General features: G+C 62.3%; 3 protein-coding genes across 5 annotated transcripts; 2 read left to right on the top strand and 1 right to left on the bottom strand.

The window, feature by feature from the left end:
- The first annotated feature begins 193 nt into the window (after positions 1-193).
- On the top strand, positions 194-8,421 carry DPP3 (dipeptidyl peptidase 3). 3 transcript variants are annotated; one of them, XM_074230995.1, is made up of 18 exons: positions 194-270; positions 820-1,094; positions 1,324-1,413; positions 1,563-1,700; positions 2,695-2,769; positions 2,866-2,959; positions 3,468-3,598; positions 3,687-3,817; positions 3,904-3,962; positions 4,513-4,707; positions 5,016-5,128; positions 5,210-5,251; positions 5,982-6,044; positions 6,163-6,287; positions 6,420-6,540; positions 6,858-7,037; positions 7,471-7,633; positions 8,097-8,421. In XM_074230995.1, exons 1-18 carry the CDS (start codon positions 246-248, stop codon positions 8,267-8,269), a joined length of 2,193 nt encoding a protein of 730 aa, XP_074087096.1. In that variant the 5' UTR covers positions 194-245; the 3' UTR covers positions 8,270-8,421. The 3 variants fall into 3 exon arrangements, with proteins under 3 accessions (XP_074087096.1, XP_074087094.1, XP_074087095.1); XM_074230993.1 differs by having other exon boundaries at positions 195-270; positions 5,210-5,302; XM_074230994.1 differs by having other exon boundaries at positions 209-306; positions 5,210-5,302.
- A 145-nt stretch (positions 8,422-8,566) lies between these two features.
- BBS1 (Bardet-Biedl syndrome 1) lies at positions 8,567-15,164 on the top strand. The gene is made up of 17 exons (XM_074230996.1): positions 8,567-8,735; positions 8,950-9,026; positions 9,148-9,182; positions 9,947-10,219; positions 10,875-10,921; positions 11,005-11,043; positions 11,545-11,617; positions 11,706-11,837; positions 11,927-12,033; positions 12,186-12,306; positions 12,399-12,557; positions 12,678-12,747; positions 12,864-13,022; positions 13,268-13,401; positions 14,133-14,267; positions 14,461-14,547; positions 14,646-15,164. The coding sequence occupies exons 1-17, from the start codon at positions 8,686-8,688 to the stop codon at positions 14,730-14,732; spliced, it is 1,785 nt and encodes a 594-aa protein (XP_074087097.1). The 5' UTR covers positions 8,567-8,685; the 3' UTR covers positions 14,733-15,164.
- A 757-nt stretch (positions 15,165-15,921) lies between these two features.
- Positions 15,922-19,624, bottom strand: ZDHHC24 (zDHHC palmitoyltransferase 24). Its single transcript, XM_074231003.1, has 3 exons — positions 19,344-19,624; positions 16,504-16,781; positions 15,922-16,409 (listed from the first exon to the last, which is right to left on the bottom strand). The coding sequence occupies exons 1-3, from the start codon at positions 19,622-19,624 to the stop codon at positions 16,132-16,134; spliced, it is 837 nt and encodes a 278-aa protein (XP_074087104.1). The 3' UTR covers positions 15,922-16,131.
- Between the last annotated feature and the right edge of the window lie 71 nt (positions 19,625-19,695).

Raw genomic sequence — 19,695 nt, 5'->3', positions numbered from 1 at the left:
AGGTGAGTGAACTCTCCCCCCAGCAGCCGCCGGGGGGCGCCCCTGCCCTGGGCCCAGCCCCACCCCACCCCCACCCGGGCCGCGCGCGGCCAATCCCCGGCCGCCTCGGCAGCACGTGCGGGAGGAGGCGGAGGGAGGGAGGGGAGGGGGCCGGACGAGGATCTGTGCGCTCATTGGCCGCCGGCATGCCGATCACGACGCGGCCGGGCGCTGACTGGACGGAGGGCGGGCGTCGCGCGGCTCCAATGAATGGCCAGCCGGAAGCAGGAAGTGAGTGAGGGTGAGGGAGAGCGGCGGCTGGTGCAGGTGAGGGCAGCCCGGCGGGGCGGGGGCGGGGGGCTGCCCTGCGGGAAACTGAGGCACGGGGGCAGCCGGGAGAGACGGACCCGGGGGGCCTGCGGGGGCCCCGGCGCTGACCCGCTGCTCAGAGGGGGAGGGAGGGGTTCCCCAGGACGAGACAGGGCCTGCGCCCGCGGCCCACAGCTCGGGCTGGGGTGGAGGTGGACAATGCCCCGAGACCCCCGGCCATGAGGTGAAGGGGCCTGGGCAGCCCGACTTCCTAAGGAGCCCCCCCGAGGGCGGCCCCCCATCCGGCCCGCCCTGAGGCAGCGGGGGCCAGCTCCCAGGCACTTCTTCCTGCGCCCCCACCGAGTTGGTGCGGCCGTTTCACAGACACGTCCCTGCGTGTGACACTGCCCCCCCAGGAGTGCGGGGCCCCCCTTCCCCATGCCCCAGTTAACGTGTTCTTCCCCTTCACTTCCCCCTGTCCTTGTTTCACCTGGAACGTGGGTGTGCCTCCCCGGCACCCCGCTTTGGCAGGCACGATGGCGGACCCCCAGTACATCCTCCCCAATGACATCGGCGTGGCCAGCCTCGACTGCCGGGAGGCCTTTGGGCTGTTGTCTCCCACGGAGCAGCTCTACGCGCACCATCTGTCTCGGGCCGCCTGGTACGGGGGTCTGGTGGTGCTACTGCAGACTTCTCCCGAGGCCCCTCACATCTATACCCTCCTCAGCCGCCTCTTCCGGGCCCAGGACCCCGAGCAGCTCAAAGAATGTGCTCTGAAGGAGGGTCTCACAGAGGATGACTACCAGGTCTGTTCCACACTTAGTCATGGCCACTCCTGGCTGCTCACGCTCTGGGTCCTTGGCATGAGGTTGCCCCTGCCCCGCATGCCCACCACAGACGCAGAACACACACACACACACACACACTCACACTCACGCACTGGCAGCCTCGATTCACTCTGGGCAGCCTGTCACCCCCCAGAGCCAGGGGAGCCTGCAGGCCTGGCACTCCTAGCTGGCTTCCTTGCCCCCTCAGGCTTTCCTGGTCTACGCTGCCGGGATCTATGCCAACATGGGCAACTACAAGTCTTTTGGAGACACCAAGTTTGTTCCCAACTTGTCCAAAGTGAGTCAGGGAATGGATGGGGGTCAGAGGGGCTGCTGGGAGTGGTACCCAGGGGCTGGAGGAAGGGCAGATGGGGGTCAGGTTGGAGGAGGGCAAAGAGCTTGAGAAGTGACTAGGACCGAACCTTGCCACCCTCCTCTTCTGTGCAGGAGAAGCTGGAACGGTTAGTGTTGGCAAGCCAAGCTGCCCAAGAGCACCCAGAAGTGATTGGGGGACTCTGGCAGGTCTGTGGAAACCTCATGTTCTCCCTGGAGCCACAGCAGCGCCACCTGGGCCTGGGAAGTGAGGTGAGAGCCTAGAACTGGAGAGATGCCGTCTTTGCGTGTGTGTCTGTCTGTCTGTGTCTGTGGCCCTCCATTGCTGGGGGTCTCAGGAATGCTCAGACATCAGCAGTGGTGTTTGAGCCAATCTACAGGAAAGTAAGAATTCCTGATGATAAAGGTGAAGGAGAGCTATCTAGGCACTAGTCACAGAGGGGGGGTTTTGAGTAAGGAACTCCAGGGTGTGTGGCCAGAATGTGAGAGTGCAAAGAACTGTGCCAGGCTGACTGGTGGTATTTGCCACATCACACCCACCTGGTACATTTCTGCCAAACCGGACTTGTTCTCTGCACTCAGCCCAACCTTTCCCCCTACTCATGTCACCATCCATCTTACCTAGCATGTCCTTCCTCCTGTGGCAACCCCAGGGCTTCCCCATTCATGACCCACCAAGAGCTCATTGTATGGTATATGGGGGTGGGACCACCACCCTCTGCCCTCCCAGCCCCCATCTGGGCCTTGCTGGTATGAAGAGCTGTTCTGAGTGGAACCAAACTCGGGGGTCCTCAGTGATTGAGACCCAGACATTCCAGGGGAATGTTCCAAATGTTCCAAAGACCTTTACCTGAATTATCTTGCTTGCACCTCACAACAAGCCTCCATAGTTTGACCTTGAGTCAACAATAGGGAGCCACTGCAGCCTTTTGAATAGAGGGGGAAGTGTGTTCAGTGGAACCTGTTCTTGAGGATGATGGCTTTCCCGTCTCTAGCCTCCTGGCCTTGCCTGGGCTGTTCCCCTTCCTCCCTGAGGTGCTCCCTCCAACAGGACTCTCTTTCTGACCCATCAGGTTGTTGACCTCTTCAGATATTCCTGTGTTCCTTATCTCCGCCCCTATTGCATTCCCCCACCTCCGCAGAATGCCAGCCCTCATGGGCAAGGTCGTTTATCTTGTTCTTGGGGCTCCAGCCCCTTAGCCCAGTTGAGGGCATCGCTATTGATGGCGGACTCTCTTTCCCAAAGGGCACCACCACATATTTCTCTGAGAACTGCACCTTGGAAGATGCCAAGCTGGCCCAGAGCTTCTTGGACTCCCAGGTAGGAGCCGGGGAAGGTGGATGCCTGTGCTGTGGGTGTGGGTACTGGGGGTCTCTTCCCCCTTCCTGTAGGTGCCCACCTCCTGCTCTCTTCCAGAGCCTCAGTGCCTACAATACGCGGCTGTTCAAGGGGACAGACACAGATGGGAAGCCTTGCTTTGAGGTACGGCTGGCCTCCATCCTCCAAGAAGGTGAGCCCCAGCCAGTTTTTGGGAGGGTCCCAGAGGCAGCTGAGCAGGTACAGCCAGAGCCCAGAGGGCCAGGGGCATGGGGAGGGGCAAGGGGAAGCTGGGGATCTGGTTCTGGGCCTGGGCAGTTAGGACCAGGAATAATGGGGGGCATTGTCAAGAGGCTGATGCACATCCAGGGCTGGGCTGGCTCAGCAAGCAGGAGCCTGTTGGTCTTCCACCTCCCATCTCCCTTCCTTTGCCCTGGCTGTGCCTCTGCTCCCTCCCTCCTCAGCTTCACCTCCTGGAGTCGCTTCTTTTCTACAGGCCTCAGCCCAAGCAACCCCCCCAGCAGGAGGCTGGTGTCACCCCCAAGATCACTGTGCACTTGTGGCCTGTGGGCTCTCTCACCACTCAGGATGACTGGCTTCCCTTGGTCCTCGTGTCCTAAATGTGAATAGTGAAAGAGCACGTTGAATGTCCTAGCCCGTACACAGTGGGCACTTTGTCCATCTTTCTTGTTCCCCTGTAGAGACCTCCCCGGACTCAGACATGACCCCCAAGCTGAAAAACTACGACTTTGAGGGCTGCCGGTTCCAGGTGACCCGAGGAGACTACTCCCCCCTCCTCCAGAAGGTGGTGGAGCACCTGGAAAAGGCCAAGGTAGCATTGCCTTGGGGCAGGGAGGGGCAGGGAGCCCAGGCACTTTCTGGGAGTCAGCCAGGACCTCTCTGGCCTCCTTCCCCCACAGGCCTATGCAGCCAACAGCCACCAAGAACAGATGCTGAGCCAGTACGTTGAGAGCTTCACGCAGGGCTCCATCGAAGCCCACAAGAGGGGATCCAGATACTGGATTCAGGACAAGGGCCCCATCGTGGAAAGGTGAGAGGGGCATGGGTCCCCAGGCTCCCTGGCCCCCGGCCTCCTCACCCACCCCACAGGTTCCATCACTACTCTTGTCTTCCCAGCTACATTGGCTTCATTGAGAGTTACCGAGACCCCTTCGGCTCGCGGGGAGAGTTTGAAGGTATCTTCTTGGGTACTGGGGGGGGGGGGCGGGGATGGACTGTGTGTCAAAATTGAGGCGGTAGAGCCAGAAGGGACCTTTGGGGCACACAGGACAGTGTCCTGCCCCTCTCCATCCCCAGTCAATTGTTTACTAGGCACCAGCCCTCAAACTAAACCCAGGGATACAAAGGAAGACTGAACCAATCCTTGTCCTCAGGAGCTCCCAGTCCAATGGGGGCGGGGCACTTCCAAGTCACTTGGGATACAAGATATAAGTAGGTTCTGAGGGATCTTCCTGGGACCACGGTTTCAGCTCAAAGAGGTCTTGGGAAGTGTCTGGTCCATCCTCTCCTTTTAGAGACGTGGAGAGGGACTATGAGCTGTCCAGTCATCCAGGGACTCCCCCTCTTTCTGCTACACCCCTTGGGTCCCCTCTCCATCTTCTGGAGCAGAGTCAGCCTTAGGCTGTCAAGGGATACCACTCCAGATGATCTCCAACTTTGGGCTGGTGGGTGGGGTAGAAAGTGAGGGGGGCAGGGCTTCTAGCCCAACCCCCCCACTCCCCTTAGGGTTTGTAGCTGTGGTGAACAAGTCCATGAGTGCCAAGTTTGAGCGACTGGTAGAGAGTGCAGAGCAGCTGCTGAAGGAGCTGCCTTGGCCCCCAGCCTTCGAGAAGGACAAGTTCCTCACCCCCGACTTCACCTCCCTTGACGTCCTCACCTTTGCTGGCTCCGGGATCCCTGCTGGCATCAACATCCCCAACTGTGAGTGGTCTCTCAGGAGTTTGTCTCTCCCTGGCATTGCCGGCCCCAGGAGGGGGGCATTGGGGCACAGAAATCTGGGCCTGTTCTTGACTCTGATGCCTGGAGAACTCTGGCCAGCCCCTACCTTATGAAGTTGGGGTGGGGTGGGGGTTGGATTGGCATGCTCAATCTGTAATTCTACCATTGGGCTGTGGCCCTGGGACCTTTCTCCCCATTCTCCCAGCCCTTGCTTCAGTCCTTGAACTCAAGGATCATCTGGCCCCTATCCCATAGTTGGAGCCTTCTTCCCTCCCCCCCACCCCCTCTAGATGACGACCTTCGCCAGAAGGATGGCTTTAAGAATGTGTCCTTGGGCAACGTGCTGGCAGTAGCCTACGCCACCCAGCGTGAGAAGCTCACCTTCTTGGAAGAAGAGGACAAGGTGAGGGCAGGGGGCCGAGGGGGGGGAAGGGTAGGGGAACAGATGGAATCCTGACGGTATCCTGACCCTCTGCCTCTACAGGATCTCTACATCCGGTGGAAGGGGCCATCCTTTGAAGTCCAGGTGGGGCTACACGAACTGCTGGGCCACGGGAGTGGGAAGCTGTTTGTGCAGGTGAGGACCCAGCCACTCATGGGATCAGGGATGTCATGTGAGGGCACTCCCCGCAACAGGCACAGGTAGCCACCCAGTTCCTCTTTCTTTTGTGTGGTTTCTGTCCTGTCAATCTACCATGAAGTGCAGTCCCCAAAACAGGTGGTCTCTGATGATCCAGGGAAGATAGTGGGGGTCTCAGCCCTAGAACATCAGCCACCAAATGATTTTGCCTGTGAGGGTGAGCCATGAAACCAAGGAAAACCTGGCCCTTGGACCCATCAATTTGCCTTGTTCTTCCAGAGGTGGAGGAGTAGGACATGGGCCATGTGTCCCTAGAAAAAGCCTTGAGTGATTTCAGTGAAGTGGAGGTTGGGGGGGGCTACAGATTAGGAGCACTGCACACAGTCTCTGGATCTGTTGGTTCTGCTTGACTGTATTTATTTCTTTCAAGGGAGGGGTGAGTGGGACATAGAAAGAAGGGGGTGGGCAGCAGGTGGAGCAGTGGCTAGAGCACCGGCCCTGGAGTCAGGAGGACCTGAGTTCAAATGCGGCCTCAGACACTTAATAATAACTTAGCTGTGTGGCTTTCATCCCTTTGCCTTGCAAAAACTGAAAGCAGGAAGGGAGTGAATCTGGGGCACAGGGCATGCCTGGGTGTGGGCATCCCACCTACCGTTTAATGTGGTTCTTCCTGCAGGATGAGAAGGGAGTATTCAACTTTGATCAGAATACTGTGACCAATCCAGAAACAGGGGAGCAGGTGAGAGCCTGGAGGTGTGGGGGAATCCTGGAGGGGATTGGGGAAGGGAGGGGAAGTTTGGTGAGGCCCCTGGGAGAAGGTTGCCAGGTAACCAGATGCCTCCCCCATCCCCCCTCAGATCAGGAGCTGGTACCGGAGTGGAGAGACCTGGGACAGCAAATTCAGCACCATCGCCTCCAGTTATGAGGAGTGCCGGGCTGAGAGCGTGGGGCTCTATCTCTGTCTGCATCCCCGAGTCCTGGAGTAAGGACTGGCTGGAGCGGGCCCAGCAGGGGGCAGGGCTGGAGGCAGGAGGGGGGTGCTGTGGGGTCTGGGCCAGGCTGAGCAGGGGGCAGGGCCAGAGACAGCTGCCCCTCCCCCCCACACTTCTTCCAGGATCTTTGGGCTGGACGGTCCTGAGGCTGAGGACGTGGTGTATGTGAACTGGCTGAACATGGTGCGGGCAGGGCTGCTGGGCCTCGAATTCTACACCCCAGAGACGTCTAGCTGGAGACAGGTAGGAGTGGAGATTGTGAGTGTCCCCGAGTGTGAGTGTGGAGGGCTGTCTGGCGGGGTGGGGGTGTATATGGTAGGTGTGTGTAAGGGTAGGTGGGTCTGCTGGGCTGTTAGTGTGTGGGGGAGCAGCTGCTGAGGGCTGGGGGTACCTGAGGACTCTGAGCTTCCTGCCTATGGCTGCCCACACCCTCTACCCCTCCATGGTCTCCTGGCCATCCCTTTGGTCCATTCCTTCCCGTCCCCTGGGACTCAGGATGATGGGGAGAAGAGGGAGTGGGCCCCTGAGCAGTGGCCTGAACAGAATCCTTGTTGCCACAGGCTCACATGCAGGCCCGCTTTGTGATCCTGAGGGTCCTGCTGGAAGCCGGGGAGGGGCTGGTCACCGTCGTCCCCACCACGGGCTCTGACGGGCGCCCGGATGCCCGGGTCCGTCTGGATCGGAACAAGATCCGCTCTGTCGGCAGGCCTGCCCTGGAGCGGTTCCTGCGGCGACTCCAGGTGCCTCTTCCACATCTGTGACCCTCCTCCCTCTGTCCCCTGCTCTTCCCTCCTCTCCTCTGCCCCTCACTCAGTCCTCATGCCAGAATGCACCCAGGGAGGAGAAGGCAGCTCCTGGTCTATATGGCACACCCCGGCTGCCCAGAAGAGCCTTCACAGCTTTTTACCCCTGTGCCCCCAGCCTGTGATGCCATCCTTCCTCCCCTGTGCCTCTCAGAGCCCCTAGTTTCCTTCAAGGCCATGATTGGCTTAAGCTCTTTCACGTGGGCCCTGCTGCCAGGTCCCATCCCTACTCACCCAGCATCTCTTTTGTGGCACAGACAGTACTGTCTTGTGTTCCAGCTTCATCCCGGGCCCACAGATTGAGAGGAGAGTTGAAAAGGTCCCCGGGGTGGGGCTGCGTGAGGCCTGATGCTTCCCCTTCCTTCCCCAGGTGCTAAAATCAACAGGAGATGTGGCTGCGGGGCGGGCCCTGTACCAGGGGTACTCTGCAGTCACCGACGCCGCCCCAGAAAACTTCCTCGCCCTGCGCGAGACGGTGCTGCTGCGGAAGGAGGCCCGAAAGCTGATCGTGCAGCCCAACACCTGCCTCGAAGGTAGCCCCACCCGGCCAGCCCTGGCCCCCCCAACTTCAAGCCTGCCCCCTTGGTCCTGAGAGTCAGGTGCCTGAGGCCCAGGTGGGCTACCAGGGGTCAGTTATTAGAGCAAGACTTCTTGGGGAACAAAGCCAAGAGGGTTGGGAGGGGCTGGGCATCAAGGCCAGGTGGGCATCTGCTTGGTAACTGTGGAGGGAGGGTAGGACAGATGCCGAGCTGGACAGACACCCCTGAATGCTTCCCCGAGGGCAGGCCCGTGCTCAGTGAGCCGCTCTGGGCTGACCGAGACCAAGGCCTGCTTCTGGAGGGGCCCCAAAGAAGCCCCCTCCCCAAGGCCTGATTAGAGGGGTGCACAGATGAAACACGGCTGGGGCCACAGGGCCCGGGGCAGCGTCCCTGGCCCGGGGCCCCAGGTGCCCGCCGCCCCTCCCCGTGTCCCTGAGGCCCCGCCCTGCCCCCGCAGGTGCCCAGGTGCGGCTCCTGGAGTACGAGGCCTCGGCGGCCGGGCTCATCCGCTCCTTCTCGGAGCGCTTCCCCGAGGACGGCCCGCGGCTGGAGCGGGTGCTCACGGCGCTGGCCCAGGCCGACGCCCACCACTGGGGGGGCCCCAAGGACGCGCCGGCCCCCCGGGCCTGAAGAGGAGCCCCCCGCTGCAGGGAGGGGGCCTCGGGGGGCCCCGGCTGCCCGCCTACCTCTCCGGGCTGTTGGGAGGAAAAGCCATGGATCACCTTAAAGAGCTAAAGAGCCTGCGGCCTGAGCCTCCTTCCGTCCTGGCGCGGGGGGCGCGGGGGGCGCGGGGGGCGGGGGGCGCGGGGGGCGCGGGGCGCGGGGCGCGGGGGGCGCGGGGCGCGGGGCGGGGCAGAGCCTGGGGGCGGCGGGCCCGCGGAGAACCGGGGCGCGGCCCGGGCGGCGGGGGGCGGGCCTGAGGCCCCCGCGCCTGCGCAGTGAGGCCCCCGCGCCGCCGGAACCTCGGTGGCCGGAACCTCGGGGCGCTGCTCCGGGCCGCGGGGCGGGAGCGCGGGAGGGCGCTCGTTGTCGGGGCGACGGCGACCATGGCGGCTAACATGGCGGCCGGCGGGGACTCGGCGGGCCGCGGCGACAGGTGACCCGCCCCGGGGTGGCCCCGGAGCCTCCGCGGGACGGGTGGGGAGGGGCCCCCGCAACAGGCCGCTCTGGGCCGCGCCACGCACCCCTGGGGACCCCGGCCCGAAGGAAGCGCCGCACCTTCGCGCCCCAACCCCTTTCCCTGCCCCCCCCCGTCTCTTCGGGGTCCCCCCGCCCCCTCCACCAGCGCCCTTTCCGTCCTTCCTGTCTAGTACTGAAGCCAGTGCCAAGTGGCTGGACGCCCACTATGACCCCATGGCTAACATCCACACTTTCTCTGCCTGCCTCGGTGAGTCTCCCCGTGCCCGGGTGCCAGCCCCGGCAGCCCGGGCAGATGGGCACCCAGCTTGGCTCTGGGGCTCGGCCCTGCAGGCTCCTCCCCTGCTCACCAGCCACTCCGTGTTTTCTAGCTCTCGCGGATCTCAGTGGGGATGGCGAGTACAAGGTGAGCGGCCCCTGGCATGTGACAGCGGAATGGGGGCAGCTGCCAGGTGCGGGCTTAGCCCAGGGCTCCTTGAAGACCCTGAATAAGCTGCAGAAACTGCAGGGGCACCAGGGTCCCGGGCCTGCGCTGGACCACCTACAGCCCCGCTAGAAAGTCTAGGCTCCTCAGCTGGCAGCGGGGCAACCTTGGCCCGCCACATTTAGAACCATTGAAGGGCAGCTAGGTGGCACAGTGGATAGAGCACCGGCCCTGGCGTCAGGAGGACCTGGGTTCAAATGCAGCCTCAGACACTTCATAATGACCGAGCTGTGTGGCCTTGGGCCAGCCGCTTAACCCCATTTGCCTTGCAAGAACAAAACAAAACAAAAAAAAAAAAATGTAGAACCTTTGCCTTCCGCCCCTGCAGGGATACAAAGTAAGATCAGTGAATCGAGAGACCCCCACCCCCCAGCTTCTGACTTTGACCCAAACCAGCTGTTGTGCTCCAGGGATTCCCAGCTGAGAGCCAGAGGTCCCTCCCTTGAAGGCAGAAAATTCAGGTCCCCCCTGCCCCCCAAAGCCCAGGGGTCCCCGCAAAGTCTCAAAGGGACCTGAGTGAACCAAAAGGAAATGTATTAAGCTCTGTGCTAAGGAAGCAGAGACGTCAGCCAGTGCCCATCCCTGAGCTGCAGCCCCCATACCAGGGCAGAGGCTTCAGCTGCCAGGCAGCAGGAAGCACCCTTAGGAGGCAGTGGAAAGCCCCTTTATTGACCCTCTTCTCATAGCTGGTAGTGGGGGACCTGGGTCCCACTGGTCGGCAGCCACGACTAAAGGTGCTCAAGGGACCATCGGTGATGACCGAGAGCCCACTGCCCGCCCTGCCATCTGCTGCCGCCGCTTTTCTCATGGAACCCCATGAGCCTCGGACCCGGGCACTGGCATTGGCCTCCGGCCCCTGTGTCTACGTCTACAAGAACCTTCGGCCCTACTTCAAATTCAGCTTGCCTGCCCTTCCTCCCAACCCCCTGGAGCAGGATCTGTGGAACCAAGCCAAGGAGGTGGGGGGAAAGGGGGAACAGGCAGAGCAGGGGTGCCGGCAGTAGAAGGGCCCAGAGAACAGTCCAGAAAGAAATGAAGAGAGGAAAATTAGGAAGCTGGAGGGAGGAAGGGGATCCCAGCCTTTGTATGAGGGAGACAGAGATGGGGGGGGAGACAGAGACAAAGAGGGAGATAGAGATGAAGAGGTTTTGTGTGTGTGCACATGCGTGTGTGTGTGTGTGTGTGTGTGTGCGCACATGCGCTCCCTCTTTGTCAGAGGACAGACTATACCGTCCTCAGGGTCTGCTCTAAAACCAGAGGCTTCCTCCACCCCCTGTCACAGTCCTCAGCTTCTCATGGACCAAGGCCAGGTCTTTGCCTGGATTCTCCTCTCACACAGCCCACCTTTCCTGGCAGCCTAGCTGTTGGGAGGGGGCAGGGCAGGGGCCAGGTCGTGTCCCTCGGACCCTAGCCTTTAGCCCAGTGCTAGAGTGGAGACCTCAGGAATGCATCTGGAGGAAAGTGAATACTTTATGAGAAGGGCCATGGGCAGAAGAAGGTTGCAGAGGAGGAGGGCAGGGCCATGGTTTGGGGGGCTGCATTGTGGGACCTGTGAGCGGTGGTCCTCTGCTGAGAGGTCAGCCCCAAGCTCTAGTCTTCTCCCCTGTGGCCCAGGACCGGATCGACCCTTTGACCCTGAAGGAGATGCTGGAGGGGATCAGGTGAGAGGCCTTAGCCTGGTCCTTGCCTTTCTCCCTGGCCCCTGGCCTTCCGCCCACATGACCAGAGCATCCTCTCCTTCCAGGGAGAAGGCTGAGGTGCCTCTGTCCACGCAGTCCCTCAGGTGAGGCCCCTGCAGAGCCAACAACAAAGCTCCTACTGTGTGCAGAGCCCTGGGCTCCTCTTGGATATCAGGGCCATCTTGACCAAGCAGGAATCCCTGTTTCATGGAGGCGGGCTGTCCGGGCCCTGCTTGGAGCTCAGCATCTAGTGAGAGGAGATGCCAGGAGCCCAGATGATCTGGGAGTATGGGGGAGGGTAGAGTAGGGGGACACACTGACATATGAGAGAGACCTGGGGCCCAGGCCCTCCCCTGCCCAACACACACACACATACGGTAATGCCCTTGCCTCGGTGGGCTCTAGAAGGTTGTTCTAGAGACCTCTGTGGTTTATCAGAGATGCAAAGCAAGGCCCCCCCCGGGGGGGGTGACCAACCCCCAGAATCCAGGAGAGCTTGCCCTGCTGGGGGCTCTCTGCCTGGCCCTGGTCCTGCCCTGGGGGAGGAGGCCAGGGCAGGCATGGCCTCAGCAGGCCCCGGGATCCCAGAGGTAGTTGTTATTCAGGTTCCTGCACCTGGAGCTGAGAGAGATGGAAGACTTTGTTGCTCAGCACAAGAGCCAGCCCATCAAGCGACAGGTATAGACGCCCCCCCCCACTCCTTCCCCATCTCCCGACCTACCCTGCCCGGCTCTGGGCTCATACCCGATGGCTCGTTGGCCACCAGTCAGTCATCACGACCATGACCACCCTGAAGAAGAACCTGGCCGACGAGGATGCCGTGTCCTGCCTGGTGCTGGGGACCGAGAACCGTGAGCTCCTGGTGCTGGATCCGGAGGCCTTCACCATTCTGGCCAAGGTCAGCTGGCCACCCTGCCTGGGAGGGCCCGAGTGGGGAGGAGCTGGCAGCCCGGGGTCCCAGCCAGACCTTGGTGCCTCTCCGTCCAGATGAACCTGCCCAGTGTCCCTGTGTTTCTGGAGGTGTCGGGACAGTTTGATGTGGAATTCTGGCTGACAGCTGCCTGCCGGGATGGTAACATCTACATCCTCAGAAGGTGCCAGGGTCTGGGGTCACTGGGGAACATCAGGGCCTAGAAACTGGCTCTGGTGCTAGGTGGGGCCAAGGGGGGCAGGAGGGAGGCTGAGAGCGAGGGCTGGAGAAGAGGCAGACACACAGAGGCTGGGTCTCATGTCCAGTGTTCCACAGGGACTCCAAGCGCCCCAAGTACTGTATCGAGCTGAGTGCCCAGCCTGTGGGGCTCGTCCGGATCCACAAGACGCTCGTGGTGGGCAGCACCCAGGACATGCTCCACAGCTTCACCCACAAGGTGCCCCCCCCAAACATCCTCCTTCCGCAGCTGAGTCAAAGCCCTGCCAAGCCGCCTCCTCATCCCTTTTTGACTCCTTTGCTCACCCGCAGGGGAAGAAGCTATGGACAGTGCCCATGCCTGCCCCCATTCTGACGATGAGTCTCCTGGAACAGCGGTCCCGGGGTCTGCAGGCCGTCATGGCCGGACTGGCCAACGGGGAGACGCGCATTTACCGAGATAAGGCCCTTCTCAACATCATCCGTACCCCTGTACGTCCTTGGGGCATGGGGGCCCCTTTTGCTCTTGCCCCCAACCTGCTTTTCTCCTCCCATCTCATAGCTGCTGTCTCTCCTACTCCTGTCTCCACTGTCCTCCTTGTCTTCCCCCAGGATGCAGTGACCAGCCTCTGCTTTGGCCGCTACGGACGGGAAGATAACACCCTCATCATGACAACTCGAGGTCAGAGGGACAGTGTGACCCGGGGATGGACCTGGCCGGGAGAGGATGTGGGGTGCGGTTCTGAGCCTCAGATCTGGGGTGGGGGGAAGGTCACTGGCACTTTCCCTCTCCACTAGGTGGTGGCCTGGTCATCAAGATTCTGAAGCGAACGGCCGTATTTGGGGAAGGGGCTGGAGAGGTAGGGCCCCCTCCGGCCCAAGCCCTGAGACTCAACATTCCTCGAAAGACCAGACTCTATGTGGACCAGACTTTGCGGGAGCGAGAGGCTGGCACCGGTGAGGGTCGAGGCCCCACCTCTTCTCTCCGTTCCTGCAGTCCAGGCTTTGGGGAGCAGTCTGGGCCCCCTCCTGTCGGTCTTCTCCCACCCCCTCCCCTTTTCGCCTTTTGCCCGTGTTCTGCTGTCTGGAAGATGTCCTGGTTCTGCCACCCTCTGGGTCCCATTGACTCTCCTCCCAGAATCCCCCTGAACTGCAGACTGGGTTATCTTGATGCCAATCTGCCCCCTCGTGCCCACCTGCAGCTATGCACCGAGCCTTCCAGATGGACCTCTACCTGCTCCGGCTGCGAGCCGCTCGAGCCTATGTCCAGGCTCTGGAGTCCAGCCTGAACCCTGTGTCCCCCAGCCTCCGGGAACCCCTCAAACTGCACGCTGTGGTGAGCATGGGTGGGGAAGCGGTCAGGGCCCCGCCCTCTGAGGCTCCCCTGCCAGGAAAAGACTCCGCTACCTGAGGCCCAGGGCGCTCACCAGGACGGCTCCTGCAGTCCATCCACCGAGGCTGGTGGCAGCCACTCACGATGGCTCAGAGAAGGTTAAGGCTAAGGAAGCCGAGGGCCTCAAGCAACAGTCAGGATGGTTCAGGACCCTCTCTGAACCCCGCCCGCCTTTCTAGGGCATGAAGATCAGCTGGCAGAATAGGGTGAGGACGACATTTTCAGTCCACTGGAAGTGGTCCAGTGCAGTGGCATGGACCTCAGCACCACCACCTCTAGCCCGTTCTGGCAGGGTGGCCCTGGGCAAGCCCCTGCAGTTCTGGGAGTGGACCAGCTTTGGGGGAGGGAGGGCCTGGAAATCCCATGTTCTCCCACAAGGAGTCTTTAGGCGTCCTGGCAGGGAGCTGGCAAGCCCTGGGGTAGCAGAGGCTGGACGGGCACGGTGGATGGAGAGCCGGCTGAGAAGAGGAGTTGAGGTCTGGGATCGGAGGGAGGAAAGGGAGGGGTCACAAAGATTCAGCTCCAGAAAGACATCCCTGCTGGAGAGCGGCCCCGGGAGCCAACGGGGTCCTGTCCAGGCCTGAATGTCTTCAGGCAGGGTGGAGGCCGGTGTGTCGGGAGCTTCCTGGGGTGGCTCTGGGTGGCGCAGTCATAAGAGCCTCTGCCTGCCACAGGTCCAGGGCTTGGGGCCCACCTTCAGGCTGACCCTTCATCTCCAGAACACATCTGCTGCCCGCCCTGCCATAGGCCTGCTGGTCTCTTTCCTGTACAACGAGTCCCTCTATGCCCTGCCTCAGGCCTTCTTCAAGGTGGGAGCCCTTCTCCAGGTCTGGGGTGGCTTTCTCCCAGGGGCCCATGAGTCTCTGGACAATGGTTCCTCTACTCCCCAAAGCCCACCAGAGGCCTCCACCTCATGCTCCTTTTTCTCCTGCTTCTGGGAGTCTCCAAGTGCAATATGAATGGGATGCCCCCCCCAAACCTTAACTTTCCTCCATTCCACAGGTCCCCATGTTGGTGCCAGGCCTCAGCTACCCCATGGAGACATTTGTGAAGTGTCTCAGTGATAAAGGCATCTCAGACATCATCAAGGTGGGTCACCCCAAGCCAGGCTGGGGACCTTGGGGCATGGGGATTGGGTGGGGCCAGGAAGGGGAGACTCACTCCAACTCTGCCTTGCCTCCCCCCAGGTGCTGGTGCTTCGCGAGGGCCAGAGTGCCCCACTCCTGAGCGCCCACATAAACATGCCTGTGAGTGAGGGCCTGGTGGCTGCCTGAGCCCAGGGCTGGCCAGGAGCAAGCGCCAGCTCAGCGTCCTTACCATGGAGGCAGCAGGTGAGGCAGCTCCTCCCTGGGGCTCAGCTGGCATCTTCTGCTTCCATCTCCCAAGGCCTGGCCTCTTCCTCTCTCAGGAGTCGAGGCCCCCAGCCCATCATCCCAGGTGATGCTCTGTGGGCTTCCAGGAGCACTGAGACCCGCACCCCCTTCCACCAGGGGTTGGCTTCGGAAGCCTCCTGTCTCCTCTGGGCCCAGCCTTGTTCTTGTCTTCTAGAAGGCAAGGGTCCTGGGGGAGAAAGGGCAGGAGCCAGGAGACAGGGTGACACCTGCAGAGCAGAGCCAGGCCCCTCTCTAGAAACGCAGCTTTCCTAGGTGGCCTAGGCAGCCAGATACCAATCCAATAAAGCTTGGTGCTGTGGCACCAGAAATGTGCATGTGTTTTGTGAAGGCTGGGTAAAGAAAGCTTTATGAAGGAGGCAGTGAGGGCGGAGGGCCAGCCTGCACCACCACCCCCCAGCCAGGGGACCCGAGGGGAGGCCCTTTCTCCATAGGGCAGTTCATCCTGGAGGCCCCCACCCCACAGAGGCAGAGAGACAGGCCCAGGTCTTCCCCCAACTTCCCTGCCTCTCCACATCCAAGCTTGCAAAGCCCCTTGGACCCTTTCCAGACCTGTGGGGGAAGCCCACCTGGGCTGGCAGAGAAGTTGTAAATGGGTACAGTGGCTGGACCTTGTGGCAGGATGCCTGCCTGGGGCCAGCCCTGGTCTCCTGGGCAGGGTGAGGGCCCTATATCCTCTGCTCAGCCCCAAGGTTTGCTTGGGGTCCCCCCAGCCCCTCCCTGTGTGTCTTCCTCATCAGTAACAAGTAGGGGGTACTGCCACTGGACAGACCCCTGGGAATCATGTGGCCCCTAAGCCCATCTCCTCTTGGACAACACTAGAACAAAGGCCCTGCTCCAGAGGCAACAAGAGCCAGATCTATGGCTCAGCCCAGTGGCCCCCAGCCCCTCGTATTCCCCAACACTAGGCCTACCATGCCAAGCAGCACCCCTCCCCAGGAGCCTCATCTCTGCCGCTGCCCAACACCTCGTAGTAGCAGCCCCCAGCTTCGATGGCTGGCTCTCCCACCTGACCCCTCTGGGCCTGTGACGTTCTATCAAGGGCGGCCACGGGAAATAACCAAACCCCAAACCACGTCAAGACTTTATTGTGGTAGGACCCAACAGTCCCACCCTGGTCAAAGCCTTGGGGAGCTGGGGTGGAGGCAAGCTGCCAATGAAGACAACTTCCTGGGGCGCATGGGCTGGATGGGGCAGGGATGGGGCACTGGAGAATGTGATCCCAAACCTGGGACCCAGCCCCCCGGCTCTGTCAGTCCAGTCTGGGCCCCCCCAGTGCTCCTCAGTCAGCAGCGGTTTGGAAAGTGACCCCATCCCCAGGCAGTGGAGAGGACAGGAAGGGCCAGAGCCACACGAGGGCCCAGCGGGAGCCCAAGGCAGCCTGCAGGTTGCGCCAGGGGCCCAGGTCATAGAGGCGCTGGCCATGGGCCCATTCCCGCGTGGTCTGGCCCCGCAAGAGCAGCATACCATGGAAGAGCAGGCCGGCCCCACAGAGCAGGGCGCCGGCCACACATGTGTCTGCTATGAAGGCCAGGGCAAACTGTGCCAGGGTCACGCCACCTGAAGGGCACAAACAGCAGGGTGAGGCCGACGGGGCAGCTGGGAGAGACCCCCCATTGTCTGCCCCCACAACAGTCCCCCCCAGCCCCCTCACCCGTGAGCAGCATCAGCCAGGGCAGTAGCAGTAGCACGATGCCGTGCAGTTGAGAGTGGGTACGCAGGAGGGCGCCCAGGGCCGGGCCCAGGAGAGCTGTGATGTGCAGCAGGATGCCCGCTCCGTGGAACAGCAGGCACAGGAAAGGCCGGTAGTTACTGAAGCCCACGCAGCGCCCCAGCAGCAGGCAGTGGTGGTCCCTCCGGAGGATGCAGACCCTGCAGGCAGGGCAGTGCCTGCTGCGTGGGGGCACCTGGCTCTGGCACTGGTAGCAGTAGCTGCAAGGGAGAAGAAGGCAGGCTGGAGCTCCGGCCCCACATCCACCCTTGGAGGCCCTCGGAAGCACGTCCATTCCTGGGGACTCTGAAATGTACAAAGCCCTTCTCTAGGAGGGAGAACTCCCAGTGGGGAGCTGCACCAAGCACCCCTCTGTTCCTCTGGCTCATCCTGCCAGCCCCATCCAGGACCGACTCTCTCCAGCTCCTCCCGGGGCCTCTAGAGAACCAAGGTCAGTGGGTGGATGAGTGGGAGCAAATGCTTTTGTACCCCCCTTCTCATACCCTGCCCAATGACTCTCTGACAAGATGCAGCACCCAGGCTGGTCACCCACACCCACGGGGCCCAGACTGGTCAAGGCCAGGATAGCAGAACTATGGGGCCACATAAAAGGGACGTCAGTAGCCTCCAGTCCATCTGGACCCAAGGAGCCCCCGGCAGGACTGCTGTGCAGCCTCAGCTTCTGTCTGCGCCCAACTGAATCTAAGTGCCTTGAGGACGGGTCACTTCTGCCTGTTTGCACTCCCAAGCCTGGTACAGAGGAGGAGCTCCTGGAGAGTCCTCACTGTCTGGGCTCTGCTCTCTAACCCTCCCTCCCATAGACTCCATGCCCCAGCCCTCCTCAGGGCACTCTCCCACTGATGCCCTCCAAAACCAAGCTCATTGTCTGCTGGTAGTTGGATGAGGGCAGAGCAGCCCCTGCTCCTCCTACCCCCATTCTTCAGAGATCTCTCACCCACCCTAAAGCATCCCGAGTCATGGGGCGCAGGCTTTCCCGACTGTGATGCACATAGAACCTCTGACCCTTTCCAAATTCAGAGGGCTAACCCTGCTTGTAGCCCCGTCTTGGCCTTGGGACCCCAGGTGAGACTTGACAAGCCCCAAGGCTTCAGAGCAGCAGAAGGGGGATGTGACCCGAGGCCATAGTGTTGCCAAGATCTTCACTGGGCTGCTGGGGTGTTCCTCTCAGGTGTGGGTCACAGTGACGAGCCCTCTTCACCTTTATCCATCACCAATAATAACGTTAAATAGCCCTGGCCTGGCCCAGAGCCTCAGGGGGGCACTCCACCAGAGACCTCCTTCCAAAGGGACAATGAGCCATCATGTCCCATGCTCCCTTCGCCACGAGCACGAGGTGCCTCATGTCCCTCATCTGCCTCTTTGATGTGATGGATGGACTTGTTCCACGGCTTCCTCATCTAACCGCCAAAGAGGTGTGGGGTCAGGTGGCATGACCTGTCGACCTGTCCTTGAGGATGCCTCGTCGCTCCTTCCTTTTCTGATCATCTGCCAAGCACCCCTCGAATGACCCTTTGAGACTCTCCCAGGAACTGCTGATCTTCAGCTTCCTCCTCAATAAAACAAGGGGGGTCCACCCAAGGCCTCCTCCACCTCTGACCCTGCATCCAAGATTGTGGAGCCTGTGGCTCGGCCACCGTGCCCAGCCACGCTCTCGGGATCTGGAAACGTGGTTCCTGGAGAGCTGTGAGGAGCTCTGCCATGGCCTGCCTTCTCTGGGGCAGTGGTCACTGTCGCTCAGTCCTTCCTGGTGTGCAGCTCTTCTCCTTGGCAGAGAAAACAGAAGCAAAGTAAGATGGTGGCAGCTCCCCTTCCTGGGATGGTGAAGCATCATCCCACCTGTGCCACGCCCGTGCCCCACATGTTCACTGGAGGAACTCGGCCCACACTCCTCTCCGCGCCTCATCCGTTGGGCCGGCTGGAGCCAGGCTTGATAGGAAGGGAGCTCTGTGATGGACTGCCTGCCCCCCAAACCCTGACCAGGGATCACCGGGATGTGTCTGCCCATCGGGGCCTCCAGTGGCTCCGGTCCTGGCCGGGGGTCCGTGCATAAGCGCCACGTGGACCTCAGCCTCCTCCATCGCGCCCATCGCCCTCCTCTGGATACCTGCCAGCCTATCGATGCCCTTCCTCAAGGGGGACACGGAGCACCTCTCCTCTCTCCTCTCGGGCACATGCACAAGCCCCCCTTCACTAAGCAGTCCAAGACCCCGGGCCAGCTCGGATGCAGATTGCGCCCGAATGCTCCCCGCTTTCCCGGTGGCTCGCTGCGGCGCCGCACCCCCTCACTTGGCCTTGCCTTCCTCCATCGGAACCTGTGGGTGGCCTGCGCTTCGGGGCTGGCCCGGGGCGAGCCGGCAGCCCCCCCCCCCCACGGGACGCGTGTGCCAGCCCTGCCCTCAAGGAGCCCGGTCCAGCGGCGACCCGAAGACGGCCCGGGCCGACCGAGGGAGAGGGGCCCCCGCGGCTTCTGTCCCGGGCCCACGCGCCCCCCTCGGGAGCCCACCCCGCGGCCTCTCCGCGACTGGATGGCCCTGGGGTCCCCTGAGAGCCCACCGCGGCCGGGGGACAAGGGGGCCCGGGGCCGAGGGGCGCCCTCTCCTCGGGGGTCTCTCGGGCTCGCGCTGAGACCCTCCGCGGCCTCCGGGCTAGGCGGCGGCTTCCGGGGAGCGGGCACACAGCGGTGCCACCTCACCCCCGGGAAGCTGAGGCCGGGGCAGCTCGGGGCCCCCCCTGCCCGGCCCGGGGCGCGCAGGCGCACTCACTCCCAGCCGCGGCCCAGCGCCCGGCCCGCCAGCAGCACGCCGCCGATGCCCGGGTCCCGGAGCAGGAAGAGGGCCGCGTTGCCCAGCACGTTGAGCAGCTGGAAGGCGGCCAGCAGCAGGTGCAGCGCCCGCGCCAGGGGCCCGGCGGCCGGCAGCCCCGGCCCGCGCAGCAGCACGTAGGCCAGCTCCAGCGCCACGGCGGCCGCCCACAGCGCCGTCAGCAGCAGCGGCAGCCGCGGGCCCCGCCGGCCGCCCCCGCCCGCGGCCCACACGCCGCCCATGGCCCAGCGCCGCGCCGCCGCCCCGGGGGCCGCCCGCCGCCGCCGCTGCCGCCGCCGCGCTGCTGCGCTCC

The sequence above is a fragment of the Macrotis lagotis genome, chromosome 3 (genome assembly GCF_037893015.1).
Source record: "Macrotis lagotis isolate mMagLag1 chromosome 3, bilby.v1.9.chrom.fasta, whole genome shotgun sequence".
In the NCBI taxonomy this organism is placed as follows: Eukaryota; Metazoa; Chordata; class Mammalia; order Peramelemorphia; family Peramelidae; genus Macrotis; species Macrotis lagotis.
Note: the sequence above shows the minus strand (reverse complement) of the source record. Positions and strands in the feature narration are given on the sequence as shown.

Bases quoted from the DNA above. Each gene is read 5' to 3' on its own strand.
- DPP3 (XM_074230993.1), top strand. From the start codon at position 246: ATGAATGGCCAGCCGGAAGCAGGAA. The intron at 271-819 runs GTGAGTGAGGGT...CCGCTTTGGCAG, and splicing joins TGGCCAGCCGGAAGCAGGAA to GCACGATGGCGGACCCCCAG. The intron at 4,708-5,015 runs GTGAGTGGTCTC...CACCCCCTCTAG, and splicing joins TGGCATCAACATCCCCAACT to ATGACGACCTTCGCCAGAAG.
- BBS1 (XM_074230996.1), top strand. From the start codon at position 8,686: ATGGCGGCTAACATGGCGGCCGGCGGGGACTCGGCGGGCCGCGGCGAC. The intron at 11,044-11,544 runs GTGAGGCCCCTG...GTTGTTATTCAG, and splicing joins CTGTCCACGCAGTCCCTCAG to GTTCCTGCACCTGGAGCTGA. The intron at 13,402-14,132 runs GTGAGCATGGGT...TGCCTGCCACAG, and splicing joins CCCTCAAACTGCACGCTGTG to GTCCAGGGCTTGGGGCCCAC.
- ZDHHC24 (XM_074231003.1), bottom strand. From the start codon at position 19,624: ATGGGCGGCGTGTGGGCCGCGGGCGGGGGCGGCCGGCGGGGCCCGCGG. The intron at 16,782-19,343 runs GTGAGTGCGCCT...TCTCCCTTGCAG, and splicing joins GCGCTGGGCCGCGGCTGGGA to CTACTGCTACCAGTGCCAGA. The intron at 16,410-16,503 runs GTGAGGGGGCTG...TGTGCCCTTCAG, and splicing joins CTGGCTGATGCTGCTCACGG to GTGGCGTGACCCTGGCACAG.